We start from the raw sequence: 21,411 nt of genomic DNA on the forward strand, positions 1-21,411 counted from the left end.
TATATATAATTGTAAGAGTGCTGCCATCTGTTGAGTGCTTGCTGCCTAATAATTCAGTAGAATTATGAGGGAATAGTTTTCTGAGGAACATTTGATAGCTAAAAGAGATAAAAGGTTGTGAGTAAAGGTTTCGATTGTTTTTACAAAATCAACATTAAGAATTGAATTATAAATAAAGAGTTATTTTTAAAATTTAGTTATGTTTTTAAGTTCTCTCGACAATCTCCGTTAACAACTACTGTATAATCGTAAGACAAGGACGCTACTCTTTAAAGTTTTGCGCTGAGAGAAGAAAATAATGCCCTGTCAATCATACCTCCGTAGTAAAGTGAAGGCGGCTTAAAAAGTTTGTTTCGGACATTACTTTCCGAGCGTTAAAATTAGGCTAATTAATGCTGACTCGTTTTCAACAAAACGACAAGTGTTGCCTTTTGTTTGGGAGCAACTAATGAGCATACTCACTTCCTGGTTTTCGACTAACTATGTTCAGTTTAACATTTGAATGAGATCGTTTATCAGTCGTTACATTACGCTCCAGTTCTTGAGAAAGGAGGAAAAGGAAATGAGCTCAGCAAATAATAATAATAATAATAATAATAATAATAATAATAATAATAATAATAATAATAATAATAAAATTGTAGCGGACTTTCAAACGGTTGTTTGTGCTGTTTAAGTATTTATTACTCTAAAGATTTGGGTGTCTGTAAATGCTGTTTACCCTTAAACGAGCATTAATATGGTTACTGTCTATTTGCTAGTGGTTGCTTCCAGGCTGTTTATATTTTAACGTTTAGTCTTTAGTAGCAAGGTCTGACTGACAGACCATAAGTGAAAACGCTCTTGTTTTAAATTTGGATAACTGTTTACATATAGTCGGGTGGACTTTGTGAGTGATATTAATATTTACTGTATTAGTCACTATTAAGTTTTATTTTGTTGTATCTATTTTATTCTTTGCATTTAAATATTTTGTCTTTATTTCGATATACCATAAGCAGTTCGTATTTTGTCATTACTTTGTGCAGTTTTATTTGTCATTTATTTTGTGTTTTTTCTTCTTTGTAGACTTCACCGAATAAAGAGAAGTGGTAGAAGTGGTTTTCCTTGACTTGTGGAATCTCATCGTTGTCCAAATTAATAATAATAATAATATTTGGGAAGTATACCTTTTAAACAACTTATGTTGAAAATAATGGCCGATTTAGCAGCGTTAATTTTTTACAGGACTTTCTCAAGGCTTCTTATTGTTGATTTTTCAGTATTGCTTAGACTGGCATGCACATTGCTTGTCATTTTAAGCAATACTGAGAAATCAACAATAAGGAGACTTGAGAAAGTCCTGTATAAAGTCAACGCAGCTTTATTCAACAAGTGATGATGATGATGATGATGATGATGATGATGATGATGATAGGGACTCGCCACTCGAATTCAGTCCCTTAGCAGTCATCGCTTAATAATGTCCTGCGGATCAGGAGGAAACGTCGCGTTAGAGAGAGAGAGAGAGAGAGAGAGAGAGAGAATTGTATAAGCAATAATAAACCAAATGACTCGACCGAATTTTACCATGCCCTTTGGTGCGTTGCTCGCCAGTATAAGCAACAACGAGAAAGCCGTCATCAGAAAAATAGAGAAGACTCTCCACAAGATTAATAGTGCTGAAGCAGCAATCATTTTTAACAAAACATGTCTACGAGAGGGTCTCCTTCCGAATAATAATAATAATAATAATAATAATAATAATAATAATAATATTTTACTAGGATTGCCAGTGCTTACAGTTTCACGGGCCAATTTCCAGGGCCGCACAACAACCAAATCCATCCGCACAGATAAGTAGTCCCTTCGTGCCCAAAGTCAGGTTAGGTTGGTTCGTTTGGTTAGGTCACAACCATTGTTACCGTACTGGGGGTTCCAGGGGGGCGAAGCCTCCCGGCCAGCTTAGGGCACGTGCCCTAAGTCAGGTTAGGTTGGTTCGTTAAGTTAGGGTCACAACCTTTGCTACCACACTGGCTGTGTGCTCCACCGCCGATTTTCTTGTCCGACATCACCGCCATCTAGCGGTAGGTTTGGACTTGAACATGGCCGAAGGTAAGGTTGGCCCGCGAAACTGTAGCCGCTCCGCCAGTGCTTTCAGGCACATTGATCCACGTACCACTCCATACAGAAAGTTACCATAACTAAGCCCAACGCTTATTAATGAACTCGGGACATTAACAATATTTTTGAGCTAATCTCTCCAAAGAGGAAACGAAAATGTGTGTTCTGACGTTTGTTTATGAAATGAAGAGCATAGAGTCCAAGATGAGCACAAGTGGAGGTACTTGAGGTTAAGGAATATGTAAAGAAATTGAGGTTGCTTGCATACTTGCATTGAAAAAGCAAGGAAAGCAAACATCTTTCCCTACTTTGTAAGGCCTACGTCGCGTCTGGTACTTATTGACAGGCAGAGGGTTGAATTATCCTAGCTGAGAATGGTGAAAGTTTGTGTGTGTGTGTGTGTGAGAGAGAGAGAGAGCACGAAATTAAGTATTTTTGAAGTTGGAGGTTCCTGAAAGAAATGACTGGAGAAAGGGCACGAGGGAAATTTTTTACCTTTTACTTTACTCTCTCTCTCTCTCTCTCTCCCTCCCTCTCTCATATCTATTTCCTTGCCAAAAATCTTTCATTCTTCGAATTATCAACCATGGCTTCCTCGTCAAAAATTTATTGTTTTACAAAATTCACAGTAAAATTCCCTTTCGCCCTACGCCTCCATTTCATAAAAATTATTTGTGTTTAATGTTTCTGTGGACATAGTTACTGTGTTTTTATAAGACATTTAACTTCGTTAGCGCAGTGATACTGACGCCAACCTTTACTTCATCTGTAGGGCGCAAGAATTTGTACCAGATGCAAAGAGAAAGAAATACTGTATTCAGGAACGCCAATTTCGTGAGGACTTCATTGAAAGTTATGGGAATATTGTGAATTGTTTCCTTCCTTTTTATCCAGATATGCAGTAATGATTTTTCACTCGATGCGATTATTTAAATATGCCCTAATATTGCTGAGTGCAAGGTGGTGGTCTTGGATCTTAAAAGGCTTAGCGATGCATTAAAGTATTTAATTTGATTTCAGCTTTACTATTCCCTTCATGAAATTAAATGCAATGCCCAGTCATCAAAACATCAAAGGACTGAACTGGCGTGTATAGTTGCACAATAAAGGATATAATTAATATTTTAATGATTCGCATTATGAAGATACCAGTATCAGCCCTCCCACACACTGCAGCTTTAAATTTTGATAATATTGCTGAGATGTAACGATGATAATGCTGTATACATTAGTAAAGTTGAAGCGAAACAAATAATCGGTAACCGAAATGTATTTATGTTTGCCGTTAAGACAACAGGACCATATTTGTTATCGACGGATCTTTAATTCAGTGAATTAATAATGAAGGTTCCTTGCGCCTTACATAACTAATATTGTTATGAGTGCCTCGACTCTCTCTCTCTCTCACACACACACGTTTGCAAATGCCAGTTACAGCTGTATAAAGATGTCTCGTAGTGAGTGTTTTAACCTGTAATTCGCAGGTAATGTTAGATTCTTTCTACATCTTTCTGATTTTTGGAGATTTCGAAGCTCGGCAAAAAAAGAAAAAAAAAAAAAACGCTTGTGATTGATATTGCCGAAGATTATGAAATGGAAAAGGAGATTCTTGAGAATCTGTTATGGAAGTTTGATTTCCCTACCTTCAAATAGGAGATATATTTATGTTGGGTTGTCATGGTTTGAGAATATATTGAGGCCGATGTACCATCTAAATGGAAATACCATAACTGAAATTTTAGTCGACAGCTTGAGTTTTTTTTAAAGGCTTGTAATTTTATTATAGATAAAATGTTTTCTTATTTATGGCAGTTTTTAATTCTACTAGAAATCAAATTTCTTTATTTTACCGTTTTAAAAATTGATTTTTAGGGTATCTGTTTTAAACTCATTATTTATACCATTTCCATTTTTATTCATTGTCATCATAGCGCTGAATGACTCTGTGGGTCCCAGTGCTTGGGCTTATGCCTAAATCACATATTCCATTCCATTCCCCCCAAAAAAATAGTGTAAGAAGGAGAGGGAGAGAAGCGGAACTTCCCTTCTGGGAGAAATCCTACACCACTCTCCGGGAATTTTAGGGGAAACTGGCTTTGAAGTTCGTCAATTAGATTTGGAAACCGACCTGTGGAAAGGGTGACCTGTGAAACGAATGGGGTGAATTTCATCGGTTTCTAGTCTGGTTTTTCTTTCTGGACATTTGGTTTTTCCTTAAACTCCTCGGTTAACGAACCCTCTGTTCTCCATTGCATTTGGTTTTTCCAGTAATCTTTAGTGGAAGAAAAATTTTATTTCCGTGACGCGTACTTGACCTTATAAAAATTATCCAACATTATTGAAACTCACAACAAAACTTACGGTGTGGTGCAAGCTGCTCCATGTCAAAAAGATGGAATTTTTTTGGGTCAACAGTTCTCTTCTTGTGAGTAAACTAAGTGATGCCAGTTAGGAAAAATGTAGTGAAGTGCATCTTTATAACTGGAAGGTATTTCCACATATGCAAATAGTTACATTTAATTGCTTCCTTACCAAAGGACTAAGTGTCTTGTTGATAATTAGTATGTAAATTTACTTTAGAATCTTTCCATATGTTTTTCGAGCGGCTTTGTCGACTCGTATAATTTAAAAAAATTTTCACCAGTTTGACATAGCAGTCGAACCTCCAGAAGAGATTTTCTGTGTGCTTTGAAACGTCTGAATGATCGTGGATCCATGAAAGCCTCTCTCAATTGCAGTCTCTCTCTCTCTCAGGTTGATCTGTCTGCTTTACTAGACTTCGTAACGTTTGAATTATTTTGCAGCAAAGAAAAATCCATTTTTAAGGGGAGATCGGAAGAAGAAGCAGATTTTTTAAAATGTATCAATTGGATATCAAAATGCCCACTTTTCCCCAGTGATCGTTTGCGTGTCTCAGAATCTTGGCTTCATCCATGAAGTTGGACGTGGCGATACTGATGTGAAAAAGGACAAAAGGAGCGGGCAATTTGAGACGAACGAGCTTCCGCTCGATATTCTGACTTTATTTATGGTCCTTATTTTTCTTCTCTTGAAATTTACTGCAAGGATAAAGCCCATAAAGATAAGGAAAAACTTTTCCGTAACCAATTATTTTCTTTTAATGGATGGCATCTAATCCAGTGTCAAGGGTTTTAAGCATCTCGATTTTATCTCCTTTTTTTTTTTTTTTTTTTTTTTTTTTTTTAAAGAGCGCCCCAATCTCTTTCGCGTCTGACGTCAGCGAGATGAAAGTTTAGAGGAGTGATTCTAATCTTTGAACCGCTTTCATCGCTCCGTCATTCTCCAAAACCAAAGTACGCAAGTTCTAGTCTCTCCAGCGAACAGTTTTGTCAACCACATTTATTCTATATTTCGTTTTTTATTTTTCTATAAAAGTTATTTATGGGGAAAAAACGGTTACCTGTAATTGTGCTTTAATCAAGAAATGTTGACGAAGGAACGAATTAAGAAATATTTCCTTCGAGAAGAAAGTGTTGTTCACCATTCTCCAGTAAGGAATGTTACGAAGATTAATCTATCTCGGTAAAGCAATTTGCTTACAGGTCTAAAACTTAACTTTTCTTGTGATTTTATATCTGCGATTCTGTACGTTTCCTTAAAGATGATATTTGTAGAATACTGAAAATAGAAAAATTTTGAACTTAGAATAAGAATAATAAGTGATGTAGTAAGATCTCTCTATGATAACATGCTGCCACGTGTTATAATCGAACGTTTCCTGGTTCACACCCTATTCGTTTCCAGGTAAGGTCATATGGAATATGTAAATGAGGGCTGACGCCTTTCTAATCTATGTAGGGCGGTCTGTAAACACTCGAGAGCTCGTTTGTATGAAGAACCACGAGCACAGCATAACCGATCACCAGCCATCTGCTCTGGTCATATTTCACCGCGATTATCATCCATCACCAACATTTCGCTAACACGGAATTAAGTTTGTCCGATAACATGATTTATCGACCTCATGAAAGATAATGGTAGACCTTTTATTTTTCATCCCACTCGTTCAGACTAAGGAATATCAAAATTTCATTTTTTTAGTAGCTGGGTGTTCGCCTTAAAGTGCAACTGCTTTGACTGTGTGCGAGTAATGTTTATAAAGATGCAGTTAACTAGTTATTTCTAAAACCTTAGTTGAATACGGTTTTTATCAGCATTTCACAAAGGACTGATTTTTTAAGTTAATAGTCATGGCGTGTGGAATTATATCATCATGAAACATTTTTTCGCTGTTAAAATTAGTTGAAATATATTTAGATATAATGAATGGACGAGTTAGAGTATAATTGCAATTTTTTCATAGTTGAATGCGAGTTTTTAACTCTCACTCTCCTTTTATTCTTGTAAATAATAATCATAAAGCAAATTGTCATCGTCAGACACCAGATTTTTTTCTTTTTCTCTCTCTATTCGATATGGGTTTGGAAGCGGTAATGTACATCAATTCTTCTTTTGTTTGAATAGTCACTGGCCCCTAATCCACATCCGTTACTGTTTTGCTTCTGATGTTTTTCATTACATCTCATTTGCATTTTTCACGATGGCCTCGAGTGATTCCTTAGTAACAGTGCAAGTAATTGAATCTGTTGCTGCTGAAGTGATTTATTGACGAAATTGAATAGTTTAACAATTCATAATCGTCAGATAAGTTCACCTTGGTATCGCGTTGTTCCCTTTGTTTAAACGTGAGAGCTTGGTTTCACTTCTTATCGATAGTATATGAATGTTATATGTAAGATGAGAATGATCTGTACAAAGATTAACACCTTATGCATACCCGAATTTGAAATATTCCTTTCCATGTCACAATACGAGTCAGTTTCATTTTGTTATCTTTATCTTTTATGATGCACAGAGAAAGTTGGTAACTTCTATTGAAGTTTCAGAATTATTATGAGAACTTCAAGTCAGTTGGTTACCTCCAGTTTTTATAAATGTTTTCTCATAGTCATCATGTCCACGAATCACCACTGTTGTCTTTTAATACTTATTGATGGTGTAGAAATACAAGTGAGTCACAGAGCAATAATTTTACATACTAACGGAAGGTTTCCTGCTTTATCATATCCTCTTGAAACACTGATGAACTCTTAGGTCGCATTCTTTTCGGATTCCTGCTTTCATTTGTTAATAAACCTGTAATTCAATCAAGCAAGATCCATGATAAGGGTCTGTTATTAATAGCTAACAACAAATTAAGTGCCCTTGATTAAAAATCGTGAGGCTCCCTGCTGAAGATCACTAAGCCAGACAAAACCAATTACTTCCGGCTAACTAGCGGTCATCCGATGAGGAGAAATATCGTGCACACGTGTAATTGCCTCTGTATACTTTCTTCACTATTAGATTACCCGACATCGGGTAGACATAACTAAATACGTAGAACCTTTCATTTGCTGTTAATTAAAAAAACAATGTAGAACCTTTATTTGCTCCTAATTCCTTAAATTTATCAATGGACCATTTATGTCTTTAGAAAGTAAACAAGAGTCGTTGAATAATTTTTCATTTTTATGTTTGAATTTAAGAAGAAGAAGTAACATATTACCACTAGAAAAAAAAAAAATGGATTCCGGAGAAACAGATATCTGTATAATACATATTTTTGAGCGAAAACAGGAAAACTAAATCTTACTTCCAAACTATTTCCTTTCCTTCATGTTGGAGTAATAAACCGGCAATCTTTCATTATCTGAAAAGATGAAAAATTTTCCTTTACTTTGAGAGGGAAAATGAGCTGAAACGTAACTTCCCTTCTGGAGAGAAATGGTTATTCTACGTGAAACCAGCCTGGAAGGTCGACAATCCAGATTTGGGAGCCGACCCCTTGATAGTGTGGCCAGAAAAACTAATGTTCCCTTTTCCCTTGACCATATATATTGTATTCTCTTCTCCATAAAGTATGGGCTTGGTAAAAGTACTGTATCGTCTATCCCTTCAGTTTATGCATAAAGAAACATTCCATCTTCCTGTGGTTCCTAAATTCTAGCTGGGCATTTATGTACGAGAATAGTTCTTCTTCTGTACCTAAAAAGACTGTAGTTCATGCATGAAAATGTCAGATCCCGAGTTGTTACTCACTTAGAGAGAGAGGAGAGAAGAGGAGAGAGAGAGACGAGAGAGGAGAGAAGGGGGAGAGAGCGAGAGAGATAGAATTCTGAGTAAGGTAGAGAGAGAGAGAGAGACTACTTATTGAAACAAGGAACCTTTTTTTTCCATTTAATCAGTGATTTTGCTTCTTTTATTTAATGACATGGATTTTTTTCAGGAATCCATATATTTGCACATACATAACTATTTAGTTAGTTTTTTTTTCTGAAAAGGAGACCCCAAAAGTATGAAAGTTTGTATACATTGCTTTCAGGCTTTAGCCGTAAAGTAAACTGTTGGTACTGTACACAAAGATGAGCACAGGTTGACCTTGAAAAAGATATATTAGAAAGACTATATTAATATTCAGAAAGCGTCAGAGTTCCTGCAAGATAAGAAGTGAGTAGCAAAGTTTGCGTGTAGGTGTAGGTGTGTGTTGGGGGGGAGGGGGGGGGATGTTGTTTGGTATTATAATCAATGAAAATAAAATAAGGAAAGAAAAACAAAATTTTAGTGCCATTTATGCAGTTTGTGATGATTAGTAAAGAATTAGTGCCATTTTTGCATTGTGATGATTACCAAGTGTGTATCTGATTAACTTTATTTATCCATTAACTTTATTTATCCCTTCCCAACTACACTTTGACATAATGACCGAACCTCGGCAGAGACGCTGTTTCCTATGAAAGGATTGAAAGACATTAAAATTTCATTTCGGAAGTCTCCGTGAAATCCTTTCCTTGCAGGAGGCTTAGACCCTCCCCCCCCCTCCCTCTCTCTCTCTCTCTCTCTCTGTTGCCCTCTTGTTTTGATATTCCGTTTTCTAGGTAGTCGTTTATTCAGTTTAACTTTGTAAGTTGCATTTTAATGCTCTGTTTTACAATTTTGTCCCCTTAAACTGTAATTCTGTCCTATTACGATTATATTATAATATTCTTGACCCTTTTGTTTAACGATAAATAATGACATCTTTTTAGTTATGTGGCTTTGTAGGTTTATCCACTTTTATCAATTGTATTAAATATGGTTTTACTACTGCTAAGTAACAGTTGACCAACGACTATTGTAACAAAGTTGGCCTAATGTAAAATATTGTTTTTTTTTCTTTTTTTCAGTTGTATTTTGATATCTTATTTTATCAACGATTTTTAGATTAACTACAATGACTAATAATAAACTACAATTGCTAAATTTATGAATTGTTTTAAATTTAGTGCAGTTGAAAGCGAAATTTTTGGAGCTTGTACAAGAGACTTAACTTTTCATTTATGAGAAATCTATTCAAAGTTAGGGTAATAAAACACGTTTGCACAGGGAATTCAGTTTATGAGTTTGGCATTGGTATGTTTAAAAAGGATCTCTATATGTAATTACAGTTAAATCATTTCTTCCTGATAAGATTCAGTTTTTCATTTTTTACAAAAATAAAATAGTTTTGGCATTTCCCAACTGTACTACTATAGTCTTGGGCAGTTTTAAAGGAACAGTTAATGCAATAAACAGCTAATACACCTCTGTGTTCGACAAATGTTAAAAATGGTTACATTAAGATAATTATGTTGCCTTGCAAATACACGTAGATTAAGCTCAGAGTTACATATGGTATGTTGAACTGTTAATATCAGAAAAGAAGAATTGTATTCATATAGATTATAAAATTAAATCCATTTAAAGGTGAAAATTTTCTTGGTGAACATGCAATTTTTACCATAATAACTGGACAGTGTATTATGACTATTCGATTGTTTTCATTTCGTTCTTTACGATATGTTACGACTGATTTTGTGCATCTTAAGACTTCGATATTTTACTATTTTGCAGTTCACGTGGAATGTTCAAGCTTGAATTCAAATAATTTCTGTGCTTCGGTAAAAGTTACAACTCCACAAGGCGTCGAATACACTGTGCAGGAGTATTTATAATTTTAGAGTACATATGTCCCTAGAATTCAGCCAAAGACTAGTTTATAGTACGGTACTAATAACCTTTCAGCATTTTGCTTTTACTTCCTAAGTCCTCTTTTTATGCTTTCAATGAAACAAACTATTATTTAGACCTTACTAATTATTATATTCTTTAGATATCCAGGTACAATGTTGCTACAAAACTAAATATTTCATTCATAAGGAAGCAGAGAATCACATAGACTGTTAGGCTTTAGAATATTTAAACGAAGTTTTCTTTGGCTTCTTGACTATGAGAAAAGGTGGGCGAGGAGCAGAAATGGTGGGTAACAGAGTTACCGCTTCTTAGGTCCTGTACGATCGTGGCTGTCCTTGGTTCAGCAGATGAAGTGGATTCATGACTGATACTTCCAGTGCTGTTATTGTTAATGTTATTACCTTTATCACACTCTGGGGTACTTTCCACCTCTCCCTTTAGTTGACGCCATCCAGTCTGTGAAGTATGAATTTTTACATTTAACTACCGTTCCAAGCCTTGGGGGAGGAAATCCATAAAGTTAGCAGTTGCCATTACAATAAACAATTCTACAGTTATTCTGAGTCTTCCTGTTACAATTGCTCCTCATTTAATACAAAATACAAGGGGTAAATACAAAATACAAGGGGTAAAAGAAATATAATTCTGTTAGACATTTGACCTTATAATCGTATACCCCAAGGATTCATTAAAATTTCACTAACATCAGCTAACTCTCATTAGCATCTGCATCCATATTTGGTGTTAAGAGATTTCTGACTGTTTGCAGGGTGAATCGGCCGCATTACATTCATTGCCATGCAAGAGATGTTTATCAGCACCATACTGATAGGGATCAACACCTGCCTGTTCAGACACGAAAGAGAGGTGACCGTTAAGATTTCCACCATTCTGTTAAATAGGTTTGTATTTTATAAATCGTTAGTATCAATTCACTCAAAATATGTGGTATTAACATTCCAGATGGGCTTATGGAAAAAAGTTACACCTTCAAAAATGTCAGTAATTATTTGTGCTGTGCTAAGTTGATATATTGTCATAGATCTGCCCCTATTAAAATTTCCTGAAAAATTTATACGGCACATGTGATACAAACTGGACTTGAAAAATATCTTGTCATAAATGGGGTTTTGCCTGTGTTGATGTGAAATCAGTTGGCAGACTAAAAATTTGTTGCTACAGAGATACAAATCATCAACTATTATATATGAGTGTACTTCAGGATGATCTTGATCTATCACTGAACTTTCTAATAAGGTATTTATAGCTAGTGGAGATGAGAAGGGGTTGAGTAGGGGAATACCCCTTACTCACCAGATGTGCCTTTTTACTTTTTATTCATTTGCCAGATTGAGCAGATGCGTTTTGTTCACTGTCTACCTTGTGTTATTATTGAGAGAATTGGATGAGTAGCCTGCTAACTAGTTTTGTTTGCTTATTTGTTGTTCACTGTAATTTTCTGTTTTTGTCTTTTATTCAGAATGGGCAAAGAACATTAGCAACACTGTTACATAGGGTTTGGGCATCGGGCATCCTTGTGGGTGCTTTTTGTCTCCTATAACTGTGAGCCCATATAAGTATTGTTCTTTTTGTAGGGGGGATACTTGTACTTATTCTTCCCCTTATTTATAAGTGTGCTGGCTGGGCTTCATAGCTATGGGAATTTTTAGTAAGCAGAGGAAGAGAGACAACAAGGTTTTGCCAGCTTCCTAGGGGGATAATATTCCCCTAATGGCAAGACTTGAATCACCTGCATTTTCCATCCCTATCACATGGACTTTAGTGCTAGAGAATGTAGTATGCCCTTGCCCTCTCTGCCTAGGGTAAAGTAACTGCTGGTGGAGGAGCTCTGTCAGCAGTTGCTTTCCCCCCCCCCCCCCCTCCCTTCCCTTCTTTCTGGCAAATAGGGGTTAGTGACTGGTCCCTACTTGCCTTTTCTGCAAGGAGTGGCTGTGAAATCCCAGAGACTGGCAACCTTTGACTTTAAGGGCACATTTCTGTCACTGCCTCCACCTATGACAATACTATGGCCTTAGATATCCGTGTAACTGTTTCAGAAATGGAGGGACAGAAGGGCTGAGAGGGCTCTCTGTCTTTCTTAGAAAAATACTGCTCCTGGCCAAGTGAAGCTGAGACTACTACTGCACACCAGGCATGGAAGTTTTTGCCAAACCTGAGGGTTTAGTGAGAGAACACTGCATGGATGAACAGGAAGTCCCGAGAATCCTCTACTACTTCCTCTACCTTTCCCTTAAGTAGTACAGAGTCAAGCCCACAGCCTAACTATTCTGCAGTAAGAGTCTGCTCTTGTGCAATACCTGTTGAGAAAACAAGGAGAATGCTCTCTATCCTTCAAAGAACCAGGTTTGCCCACTGGTTGGATACCTAGTCTGCTAGATAGCACAAAATGTAGCACTGGCAAGATGTAGCCTGTGATTGTGCCCATCAACAAGTCTAGTCATGATACAGCTTGCAAAGAAACCAGTGGGATTCCATGGCATTGGCTTCACAGCATTGATGGAAAAGCTCTACTGACAGTCTCTTGAGGAGGTGGCAGTTCGTGCCAAACTGACACAATCCAACCAGAGAGAAGCCTTTCCATTCTCTGGCATGTAGAACATCTGTTGGAGGCAAGTGAACTCCTGTGACCACATACCAGGATGTTTACTTGCCCGATTGGTTACTTGAGTAGCCATCTACATCCACCCTAAGTCCAACATATACTTGAGCCAAGCTTCTGGCCAATCACTCTAATATCTGACCCCAGCCTTCTATGCTCTCAAAGTACATTGGATGATGTGCTTTTGTGTCTAAAAGGAGCTGGGTGTTTTTGCATCTTGAAGAGGAACCCCTACATGTCCCGGAAAAGGGGTGTCTTGAGAACCTTTGTTGATGATTTTTGTACGGTTGGATGAGGTGTGAGAACCTCTGATGGCGATTTTCCTTCGGTAAGATGAGGTGAAAGGAGGTCTAATGCTGTCCTCATCACATGTTGCTGAAAAGTTATTCTGTAAAGCTAAGAATGGATCTGTGGCCCTGAATGAGAATCCTAGCTCAAAGTGTTCAATTGACTACTTCCCGAAAAAAAGCTTATTTGATACATCACAAAGCAAGAAAGTTATCTAAACACCTACTTCTTCATGTCTTCAGTACTTACCTGCAGTACTCAGAAGAGGCTCTGATACCCTTGACATAATATTTTGGGTATATTAATTCAGTAGATTCATAGCTCACACCACAGACAGGAAACAAAAGCTTGTTAGGCTAGCAATCCCCAAGTTTTTGCCACAGAATAAAGACCATTAGAGTGATTCCACTTCTGAATGCTAAAAACTTTGATACTTCCCAACATGTTACTTCGAAAAGTTGAAATCTTAAGAGATATCTCAATATGAGGTCTTTGTCTTAAAGAAGAGATATCTCAATCTGAGGCCTTTGTCTTACAGGGATCATACAAGTCCCAAAATAGGTTACAGAGGATGAGAGCCACATACCTACCTAAAGGCCAAAGCCTTGGAATGTAAGGTTTAATTCACTAACACTTTTTACTGGCATAGACAGGTCAGCCATAACTGAAAAATCTATTGTCTAGTTCAAGTAGTTAGCCATGCACCACAGTGACAAAGAGAAACTTGGTTTCTTGAAGATAGAAGAGGTGGTTGGTTGATGGTACACAGAAAACTCCAAATAGAAAGGTAGTACTGTGTTCATGAGAAAGCTTGTCCACTGTGTGTGGCCACACGGAAAATTTATGCAAGTCGGCCGAGAGGTAGCAGTCTGGGAAACCCATTTGCTAAATATCAATGAGAAACTACCTGAGTGATATTTTAAAAATAAGTATAAACAATCATAAACAATCATTCCCCAGCATTTCTACTACATGCCTCTGCCAGCCGAGGTGGTCAACAACCAAAATATTCCTCTATCATGGAATGTAATTGGTTAACAGCTCACCAACTGCTTTGCCAGCCGACAATATTAAAAAAGAAACTATGGTTTCTCTCACTTGTTGATGAAAGTCATTAATGACATGTCACTAAACAGTACCATGGAATGATTCATCACAGTCCCAGAATCTTGCACAGATAGCAGCAAAAACCTGCCCTTTCCAAAATATTCTTGTGCAGATGAGGACTGACCTTTGCCGCACAGATAGCAGCAAAAACTTCCCTTCCTTTGCCCACGTATCCAAGATGAATGATCTGCTCAAACTGTGCAGATAAGGATTGACCTTTGCCCACACATCCACATCAAGATGAATGACCAGCTTAAGATGATGATTTTCCTCTGCTTATACATCTGAGACGGCCGAGCTGCTCAAGTGTACTCCTTGATCTCTTTATGTGGTTGTGATCAGACACACTTTGTGATACGACGGTTCAAGGAGCACCCGTGAAGAGGTTCTTGTGATCCAGCAGCCATCCAAATATCCTCTACGATCTCTCTGCTCTTGAAGCAAGCTGGGAAGGAAACTCATTTGGAGTGGATCAGTGCTGAATCGGTTGTCACCAAAGTGAGAGCAGGTGTGAATTTGAATTTTCTCAAATAATAGGAAACAGAGGACCTCCCCAAAACTGAGCTGGTTGATATGTAAAAGCACTTAGAATCTATGTTTGCTTATGTTTGCTTCTTGGATATTTCAGTAGAAGCAACTGTGCTGCAGAGATTGTCAGGACAAACCAGATGATTGACCGAATCTTGCACTCTGATGATGGGTCCCAGTTGAGTGAGAAAAGGGGTGCTCTTATGAGTACCAATGGGGTCATTTGGTAGGTTAAAGCATAACTTGGTAGGAAGTCCTGCTGTAGACAAAGTGCTAGTACTTCCTGGGTCCTACACCAATTGCTGGTGCCTGCTTATGGGGCCATGGACACTTTCAGTGCAGCCAATACTAATTGATGCAACCAGCCCAAGGAAAACCCATACCCAGAAATGTATTCTGAGCCAAAGTTCAACCACTGATTGTTCAACAACACATTAGTAGTTACAGGTGAATGGAGGTATGCAACAAAAAAAAGCATTTACATGTGCACTGTTGGAGAACCCTATAAACACTGGTGAGTTGAGCATTCTTTCTCATGCCTGTGAAGACATGGGAAGGCTCAGGGTTCCTGTGCATTGAATTGGGACAAGCCATGCACTGGGCAAGTAAGTTACCTCACACACCTGATAGAAGTTTTATATACACAGTTCAAAGACTACACCCATACTGAGGGCACAGTAATATTGATTCTGGCATGTAAGATGGCAGGTCAGCTCCTGAACCAGTCTGCAGAGCTGTATCCAATCGATGCCAAAGGTAAGAGGTGGAAACTTCATGGGCCACAGACGATCCCTATTCAGGTTGTAGTTCCAATCTGTCATAGACCAATTTGTATGACTTCATGAGATTGGCAAAGGTCAAATTGGTCATGCACAACCTTGGGGATGATGGAGAACCACAAGCCAAGCGGGAAGTGGCATGGTTCTATCCGAGCAGGTCAAAAAAGAGTTAATGTGTACTGAGAGGATACCTATTGTGTGAACCTGCGGCCTTTTAAGCACCTACCTTGCACCGAGGGAGTGGGCAGTGCTGGGTAAACCTTAACCAGTTGTGTTGCTGGTGAAATAAAATTGGAGGCTGGGTTGAGGTACTGTTCATGCTTAGTGAGGCCTGTGCCAACCCAGCCAGCTGATTGGTCATCTGCAGGTGTCTGAAAGCTGGCACACCCCAGGAAACTGGAGGGCTCATAATTCAACTGGCGACTACAAACCCGGAATATAAAAAACGTCAATAAGAGTTGTTAAAAGAGTATAGTAACTGAATTGAGGAGGTCCTGTTAGAGGGAGTCAGCTTGGGTGTTCAACCCCTGTTAGAGGAAAGTGTGAGGCAGGCACCCTCCATATACTTCCCTTTCCTCCACCCAGACCAAGGAGGAGGGGTGAGAAAAGATTAGCACTGTATAAGAGTTCACCAGTCACTGGAGAGTATTTGCTCGTGCCCAAGGAGAATGGCCCCTTTTCAATCCCTTTTCATCTCCTGCCTACTAAACTTCTCATACCAAGAACATTTATTCCTGACAAAGAAGAAATACATATAGGAGTCTTTCCCCCAACAATATATTTATAAATCTGTACCACAATGGACATGAAGCACCGTATACAGATCATTGCATGTGTTGTTTGTTTTTCCATGTTAACATCTAATGAAAAGCTTGGCGATGGCAGGGTGATTGAGGGACCCCTTCCTCCACCCACCCGTAACCACCAGTTACCCTCTCGTTACTGAAGTTCAACTTTTACATTAAAGGCGATAGTTTGTATTTCCTTAGGAACAACTGCCAGTTACAAATATCTGCTTGAATGGGAACAGGATTTCAAGAGCACTATAAAATAGTAAGATTGATCTTGCATTATGTTCATGAAAATGCAAAATCTTAGGTTGCCTGTAATTTTGTTTAGTCAGTTGGTTAGTATTATTTATGGAATAAACCTTTACCCTTAAAATAGTGTTTAATCTTTTTTTCTTAAGTAACCTAAACCAGCTGTGGGAGATTCGATAACATGGTTAATTAATTCATATTATATTAAACTCTCGATATTTAATGTGCCTGTATAGCGGCGAAAAAAAATATAATTTAATTACCTTGCACAACATTAAGGAAATTTTGTATATTTCTAACTACTGGCAAGGCACGGCCCGTACTACTGTGTCCCAGACAAGCATAGAGCTTGTAAAACATTCGTGGCATAATGAGTAACTAGGTAAATATATCTTGGCATAATGAGTGACAAAGTAAATATATCTTGATTTGTACAGATGCTCTTACAGAAATACGGTTATGGTACAACAAATACGTATATTGTTAGCTCTGAATAAAGAAATCGACTAGCAATAAACTACAAATTTATTTATATCTATCTTACCTGAGGCTTGGAGTGGGTGATGAGGAAACTTGAAGGGCTGCTTTGAGGAATTGTTTCCTTTTGTTCATTTACACCTGCAAACAAATACATTGCAGTCCTTTAAATTTGGGAGTAAACTGGTGGAACATTCATATAAAACCTTGACTGCAAGCCTCTCAATAAGACTGAACTAGTGTACATATACACGTCCATGATCCTTTTGATCTAGGCTGCTTTTTACTTTCAATTAGTATTTGCTAAAATTAATATTTCACGAGTGGATTTTTCCTTCAGCTATTCTTCCAGAGAACTGCAAAATTTTCGAAACAAAAAATATACTTGTCATCGTGAACAAATTCATTCTCTCTCTGTCATATATACTACCAAAGAGAGAGCTACATAGTTCATTTAACAAAATATATAAATTTAAGCTTAATGCAAATATTGTGCACTTGTAATTCTTTATTTATAACAAAGGCAACTCCAAAGAACAATGTGTTTTGTGCAGTCATTACTATTGCCTGTCATGAACTTTCTAGCTGCATATATAGAAAATAATAATGTTATGATACTTGATTCAGTACTAACATTATTATAATTGATGCAATCATACTGCTTAAATTATATATAATGTAAAAAATTACTTCAAGACCATAGCAATAGGAAATTGCACATTAATCTTGAAAACAGAATAAGTATAGGGTGAAAATAATACATATCCGCTTGAAGAGTAGTAATTCTATTTATGAGTGAAATTCATTTCAATCGTTTAAAACGCCAACCTAATGAAGAAGTTACTGAGGCTTACTGGCAACTTGTTAATGGATGTGACCAGTGTAAGAAATAATTAACAGAAATTTACCTCATACGGCATTGCATATGGTTCTTTGTAGCGTCTCTAAAGCCCCTAGCTCCAACTCCTTACATTCCTTTTACTGTAATACCCCCGTTCATATTGCATTCCTTTTACTGTATCGCCGTTCATATTCGCTTTCTTCCATCTTACTTTCCAATCTATCCTAACAATTTAGTCATAATGCAACAGCAAGGTTCTCCAACTGTTACACCTTTAATACCTTCCTTCTTTCAATTTCATTTTCAGTGCTGAATATTCTCATAGGTCCCAGCGCTGGGCCTTTGCCAAAATTCTGTGTTGTATTCTGTTCTATAAACAGAAATTACAGTGTATGAATTATAACTACTGTTATTTTAAATACTGGTATAGTGAACTTACCTATGTTCCCCGTGACTGATGATGTGAGAATTGAGTTCTCGCTCACTGTTGCTGGAGTATCAACACTGCTCAAAGTGCTGCTGTTACTGTTTGATGGGCTTGAAATCCGTTGTTCCTTGCCATCAGATTTTAATGATTCTTTTCTAAAACAAGATGAAAGTGTATGGTTACAAGATTGTTTTCAAAATACATCTTTTATTATGTTTCAGGTATCTCTTTAATTGCATATGAATATGGACCAGTAGTTGCATACTACTTTGTACTCTCCAACTTCGATAACATATCTAGATTTACTGTCAAGGAAATGGCCTGTATCTTTATAACAAACTGAAAAAGTATCCTTTTTTCCTTTACCTGGTCTGAGTATTGGGGCTCGGTGGTTTATACACAAAATTATTTTGCTTTGTGGTTGGTGAGGTACTTTGGAAAGAGAAAATGTTTGGAGATTGAGCTGTCGGGGATAAATTTGACTTTTTGGATGTATCTGGGTAGTGATGGATGTGAGTTGAAACTGTGTTTGGTTGAGAACTGCTGTGATATGGGAAAGCATTTTTCGAAATTAAGGACTTGTTTTGGAGTGTGATACAGTTTTGGCTAGTAGGAGAATTTTTTAATGTTGCAGAATGAGATTTACTTAATGCAGGGAGGTTACCAGGTGAAGTACAGTGGTTTGTTTTCGAAAGAGCGTCGGTGGGTGAGTGGCAGTTATTTGGGGAATAGTGAGATGTCGGTGAGGAAGCAGAACTGATATGTGAAGGACAGCTGTTCACAATTTGTGAAGGAATGTTTGAGATGATTTTGTTGAGCGTTTGACTAGGAGCTGAATACGGACTTATGACAGGGGATGAACAGCTACTGGGTGATGTTTTATGAGATGTAATATGATTATGTAATGTAGAAGGTAGACTAGTTGTTGCACTGGGTGAAGGACAGGCAGATAAAGACTGATTAAAGATATTAGTTGGTGATGGACAGCAAGTTGGAGTTGTATCGCTGTTTTCATGAGGGAAGCTCTTTTGAGACCTGACTTCCTCCTTTTGCTCCCCTGTCAGCCACCAGGTTCTCAAGTGCCCTTTACCCTGAGGAAAACAACAACAAACTTTTACAAAAAGTTTTAAGTACTCGGTGAATTGTTAACACAAACCAGTTTTCTGAAATTTGAGAAAAAATAAAATTGTGTGGTTCTGCAACATTTTTTAAATGTGATGCAGTTTTTTCTTCATTATGGAATGCATATTGCATAATACTGTAGAACGTGGCAGGTATATTATAACTCATGATTAGAAAATTAGTGTAAAATTTTTCTTGATTGTTAATGGACTGCTGTAATTACTCCACTAGGCCTGATTCACCAGGAATGCTTTGACACTATTAAAGTTTGATTGTCCTATACTTAAAAAAAATGTTTTAGACAGCCCTTTTTCCGTATAAGCCTGCTGGATCTCTTAATGCAATCATTACTTCAGCTAACATTCTCATTACCCATGACTTCTCCAGCAGCAAAAGGCAGACTAGCACATGCTGTTAACAGTACTACACCTGATACTAACTTTTACATATGTCATTCCACGCTCTTCAACGACGTATCCACCTAATCTGTCCAACATCAGCTTGTTAGCTTCAGATATGTGTATTCGTAATGCAGCTCCTGTAGATTCCATTCTCGAAGCAGTGTTGACAGTGTCTCCAAAAAGGCAGTACCTGGGCATCGTTAATCCTACAACCCCAGCCACACAAGGACCTGACGGACAGTAAGGTTATTCCCTGTTCAGTAAATGTGGCCAAGTGCGCTTTACATAATACACTGAAATGGCACTGTATTATCATATCTTCTTATAAGTGTCGCATTATCTTTGAAGTATCATGTCAAATTAAGTTTCTGGAGCTATTATAAGACTAGAACGACTGCAATCACTGCTTAGTGGGATACTGTCAAGATAATGCGGACGTAAACAATGCTTGCCAAATGCTCAAAATGTAAAGTGGTTTATGATTATATGTCTTCCAGCCTCTGTAAAAGTGTTGCATATTGGGCAATAGTCATCTGAACAGCAACTGATAGGAATTTTGGTAGGGGGTATATTTATGGTTTAATATCTATACTTTTTAACAAAGAAATGGCGTTTAAGCAAATATAAATATACAGATAACTCGTAAAATGCAGTTAAGACTGGTAGCATACCTGTTCAACATTGTTATAATTGTGCAAGTTGACGATAATTCATATTTTGGTATAGATAAGTTAGTTCTTATTGTTCTAGTCATAAAATCTCGCTTGCCTATCTAAGGACAGCAGAATCTTTCAAACAATATTGGGAAATCAATTTGTAGAATTTTTACCAATTCAATCTCCAGATGAATTTGAAACTATCTTTAAAGAACATCAATCTCCAGATGAATTTGAAACTATCTTTTTTTAAAGAACAAACCTCACAAGAAGGCTTTGTAGGTGCTAGGGTATCATATTAAGCACCAATTGCATTTCATATTAACACCCAAGTTAAAAAAATCCAAATAACGATAGTGCAAGAACCTCATATCACGGTCAGGAATAGGAGGGCAGGGATTTTATGAACATAACCATGAAATTATTGGTATTTTTATGTCACTCTGGAAGCCAGTTAGCACATGAATAATTTTCATTTTTTTACATTTCAGATAACGGCTACGTCACCTAATTTGACCGTATTCTTACGCAGCTGTTCAGGTGATGTTTTGAGCGACAGGCAGAAGAAAATCTATTCACTGGCCGTTTGAAGTAGTGGGCTAATTTGCTGGGATGTTGTCAGTTAATAAAACCAGTTCCCCAGAAATAACAGTTTTAATTTGAAAAATACCTGTTTTATTGTGTTATCCCTCCATAGCTAACTGCATGTGGAGTAATTTTGATCTAAAAATATGTGGCACCATCGAATTGTCTGTTCACTCGGTAGTAAGAAAGTGGGACTTGTTGGGACTAGTTTTTCGCTTGGGTGAAAAAGTAACACATAACTACAACGAAATCCCCACAGTATATGCTAATGTTGTTTATGGATATACTAGGTCCTGCTATAAACCAAATTCCAGTCCGTGTGAATTATGACTACACTGTATGGGTTTTGCAGCAAACAAAACAAATGGTTAAATTAAAAAAAAAG

At 37.3% G+C, this 21,411-nt stretch overlaps 1 protein-coding gene and 1 long non-coding RNA gene across 2 annotated transcripts in view; one reads left to right on the plus strand and one right to left on the minus strand.

The window, feature by feature from the left end:
• Positions 1-9,519: 9,519 nt before the first annotated feature.
• Positions 9,520-21,411, minus strand: part of LOC135206913 (guanylate cyclase 32E-like) — a 176,716-nt gene continuing 164,824 nt past the window's right edge. The window contains 5 exon segments of the mRNA XM_064238401.1: positions 9,520-10,611; positions 17,062-17,135; positions 18,275-18,417; positions 18,629-19,353; positions 19,825-20,015. Coding sequence (XP_064094471.1) covers positions 10,381-10,611; positions 17,062-17,135; positions 18,275-18,417; positions 18,629-19,353; positions 19,825-20,015 — 1,364 coding nt within the window. The 3' untranslated portion in view covers positions 9,520-10,380.
• Positions 10,631-21,078, plus strand: LOC135206914 (uncharacterized). The gene is made up of 3 exons (XR_010312844.1): positions 10,631-11,057; positions 19,885-20,025; positions 20,933-21,078. It is a non-coding gene; the product is annotated as an uncharacterized LOC135206914 (long non-coding RNA).

The sequence above is a fragment of the Macrobrachium nipponense genome, chromosome 31 (genome assembly GCF_015104395.2).
Source record: "Macrobrachium nipponense isolate FS-2020 chromosome 31, ASM1510439v2, whole genome shotgun sequence".
NCBI classification, from domain to species: Eukaryota; Metazoa; Arthropoda; class Malacostraca; order Decapoda; family Palaemonidae; genus Macrobrachium; species Macrobrachium nipponense.